Here is a 3,691-nt window from a genome sequence, read left to right as displayed (position 1 = left end):
AGCTGATCTTATTGAGGTGCAGCACAGAGGTCTGCTGTATTTTCAGAATCAAATCAACGCCCCTAGGCCTAGCTGACACGCCCATTAAGTCTGGAGTCACTCTGAAGAGCTGAATCTCTGCTTTTTAAGCCAGCCAACCGCAGCCAAGGGTACAGTTTGCTCTGCAGGTCTCTGTCACGGAGCCCGTAGACCAGAGGGTTGAAACACTGCGCAAAAGCGAAGATAGCAAAAAGCACCATATTGAGAGCAAAGAAAAACACCCCGCACTGCTTTCCTAAACCGATGAATATCAGGGTGGGTATCACGTGTAAGCTTATCTGCAGTAGATGAACCAGGACCGTTCTCCTGGCCTTGATGTTTGAGCTGTTAAAATGGCCAGCCCGTTTCCCTTCTCGGTATATCAAACAGTAACTCGCAAGAATGACAGATAACGGAAGGGCAAGGAAAAGCATGCCGATGACTCTGGCAGGCGCGCCATTCAAAATCACAGGACAGAGCAGGGCAGACTGGAAAACAGAGGCTGGAGTGGTGCTAGCGCCCTCTATGAGGAATAAGCCAACGTTCTTGAGAACGACGGTGGTCCAGGTCCCAGCTAGAATCCTGTACTTGGCAGAGTCTACAAGGGATGGAGAGTTCAGGGGATAACAAATGGCGAGGTAAGTGTTGAGGGCCATCAAGGCCAGAGTAAGGAGGATCCCTTCTCCCACACTCAGCTGTGCCCCAAACACCACCCAGCACAACAGCAGGGGGCTATTGGCCAGCCAAGCCCTCATTCCTTGGAAGACAACCCCCAGGCCACAGTAGGAAGAAATACATAGCAGGTGTTGACAAAGGAGGATCAGCCGGACCTCTCTCCTCAGCCGCAGACTCTGTGACACTATAGCGACAATGACCACGGTGATAGATGTGGCGATGGAGAAAGCCACCACGTACACAGAGGCCTTCACCGTAGCCTCTAGCCTCAGCCAGTCAGATATGTTGCAGCTCTCAGAAGAGTTCATGGTCTTTGGGGCAAGCTCGGCTCCTGGGGGGCAAAAAAGGTGGAAATGGGTGACTCTGCCTGAAGCTCCTGTGTGCTTCCGGCTCTGATCTGTGTTCAGACGCAAGGACTAACGGGTACCTTCTTCGAGAGAACGATGACTTTAGATAGCATTGATGAGGCTCAAGGAAGCTGGAGAAATCATGTGGGTCTTCCTTTACTTGGGGAAGGGGCATCTGGATAAGTCACAAAAAGGAAGGCTGGAAGACATATCCTGAGTATTCAAGTGGCTCAAGTTTGGGGCAAGATCAAAGCCAATGCCTACGTGTCCTCAGAATCATAAAGTCACATGACTTTCTGCTAAGCATGTACTTTCTAGGAAGCAAACTAGCCTCACAGTATTCTTCTCAGCTCCCCTGCCCGTGTTTCGTGTCTCACAAAGTGGTTTTATTATGCACTTTTTACAAATGAGAAAACAAAGCTTAGGAAAGCTAAAGGCTTGAGAGTCCCCACCTCCCCAAGAGGCCCATGTGCTAAAGTTTTAGTCCCCAGGATGGCCCTGTTGGGAGATGGTGGAATTTGTGAGTTAGAAGAGGTAGTTTGTACCTAGCATGTACAAAGGTTTGTCCCAGCACCAAATAAAGCAGGCATGGTGACACATCCCACCCTGGACATGACTATCATAACTTTAAGGTCATCCTTGGCTACATAGTAAGTCTGAGGCAAAACTGGAATGTATGAGATCCTGAAGGGAAGAATGAAGGGAGGGGGAAAAAGAGAGGAAGGCAGGATAGGGTCTAGAGCAGTGGTTCTCAACCTGTGGGTCTCGACCCCTCAGGAGTCACGTATCAGACATCCCGCATATCCAATGTTTGCATTCCAGTTCATAACAGCAGCAGGAATTACAGTGGAGAAGTAGCAATGAGATACTTTTATTGTCAGGACATGAGGGACTCTATTAAAGGGTCGCAGTGTTAGGAAGGCTGAGGACCACTGCCGTAGGAGGTTTTTAAATCATCAGGGACAGGTCCTTGAAGGGGTTGTAGATACCCCTCTCCTTACTCTTCGCCTAGCTAGCCATGAGGGAAGAGACTTTTCATGGCCGCACACTTGGTTCTTGACAAGCCGCCTGCCACAGGCCCAGAAGCAGCAGGGACATCAGTCCCGAATGAGGATAAACGTGCAAGGATTCCTCTCTTTGTTATTGGAGATGGAGCCTTGTGTTGCTCGAGATGGCCTCACACTCACTCTGTAACTGAGGATGACCCTGGATCTCTAATCCTCCTGCCTCAGCCTCTCAAGTAGGGGGATTACACCCACCATGTCCGGTTTAGGTGGTGCTAAGGATCAAAATCAAGGTTTCAGATAACCTGGACAAGCTGCTCTACCAACCGAGCTAGATCCTAGCTCAGTTTGCTGTTTGTTTGTTTTGAGACAGGATCTCTCTATACAGTATTGGCTGTCTGGAACCCACTATGTAGACCAGGCTGGTCTTGAACTCACAGGCATCCTATTCTGCCTCCCAAATGCTGGGATTAAAGGAGTGTGCCACCATCCCCAGCTTCAAGCTTTCCTCCCCCTGCCCCTCTTCTTCCCCTCCCTCTCCCTGCCCCTCCTCTTCCCCCACCCCCCTTGGTTTTTTGAGACAAGGTCTCTCTTTGTTTTGTTTTGTTTTTAACAATGAACTTTTCAGCTGGGCAATGGTGGCACAAGCCTTTAATCCCAGCACTTGGGAGGCAGAGGCAGGTGGATCTCTGTGAGTTCGAGGCCAGCCTGGTCTACAAAGTGAGTCTAGGACAGCCAAGGCTACACAGAGAAACCCTGTCTCAAACAAAAACAAAAGCAATTTAAAAATAAAAATAAAAATATCCTACCCAGGATCCCTCAGTTATTAGTTTGGGTGTGATAACACATATCTGTAATTCTAGCATTTAGAAGGCTAAGGCAGGAAAAGCCCAAATCCAAGGCTAGCCTGAGCTATACAGTAAGACTTTGTCATAAGTAAATAAATAAACGTAGCCCTTTCTATAATTATAATATGAGGATAAGGTAATAAGATAATAAGGTACCAGATGCCAGATATTATATTAGATTTATTAAAGGAGCATAGGGGAGAAGGAAGGGAGGGAGGGATACCCCAGAGAGAGAGACAGAGAGACAGAGAGGGAGAGAGACAGAGACAGAGAGAGAGAGACAGAGAGAAAGAAAGGGAGGGAGGGAGAGAGAGAAGGGGATAGAGAGAGGAAGAATAAGAGGTGGGGGTGAGGTAAGACTGCCCTTTTATATAGCCCTGGGCAAGGCCACACCCCCACGGCAGGTAGGCAATGACATCAAAGGTAGGCAGACTAAAGCAGATCCGAACAGCCCTTCCTTCTTAATTGTCTACTCCCAAAGATTAAACACACACACACACACACACACACACACACACACACACACACACACACACGGTAACTGTCCTTTGCAAACCACCACAGAAGTTGAGGGCCAGCCAGGCAGTGGTGGGGCATGTCTTTAATCCAGCACTCAGGAGGCAGAGGTAGGTGCATCTCTGAGTTCAAGACCTGCCTGATCTACAGAGCAAGTTACAGGCCATCCAAGGCTACACAGACAAACAACAAACAAAAAACAAAAACAAACAAGAAGAGGAGGAGGAGGAAGGCCAAAAGGAGTCTCCATATGGAGGAATTAAATGAACCAAAACACACACAC

General features: G+C 48.5%; 1 protein-coding gene across 1 annotated transcript; it reads right to left on the bottom strand.

Annotated features, from left to right (window-relative positions):
• Positions 1 to 1,016, bottom strand: LOC127196183 (olfactory receptor 11H7-like). The gene has a single exon (XM_051153732.1). The coding sequence runs from the start codon at positions 999 to 1,001 to the stop codon at positions 69 to 71; it is 933 nt and encodes a 310-aa protein (XP_051009689.1). The 5' UTR covers positions 1,002 to 1,016; the 3' UTR covers positions 1 to 68.
• Between the last annotated feature and the right edge of the window lie 2,675 nt (positions 1,017 to 3,691).

The sequence above is a fragment of the Acomys russatus genome, chromosome 12 (assembly GCF_903995435.1).
Source record: "Acomys russatus chromosome 12, mAcoRus1.1, whole genome shotgun sequence".
NCBI classification, from domain to species: Eukaryota; Metazoa; Chordata; class Mammalia; order Rodentia; family Muridae; genus Acomys; species Acomys russatus.
This window is presented reverse-complemented; position numbering and strand designations above follow the sequence as displayed.

What these genes read in the sequence shown, in the direction of transcription:
- LOC127196183 (XM_051153732.1), bottom strand. Translation starts at nt 1,001, where the DNA reads ATGAACTCTTCTGAGAGCTGCAACATATCTGACTGGCTGAGGCTAGAG.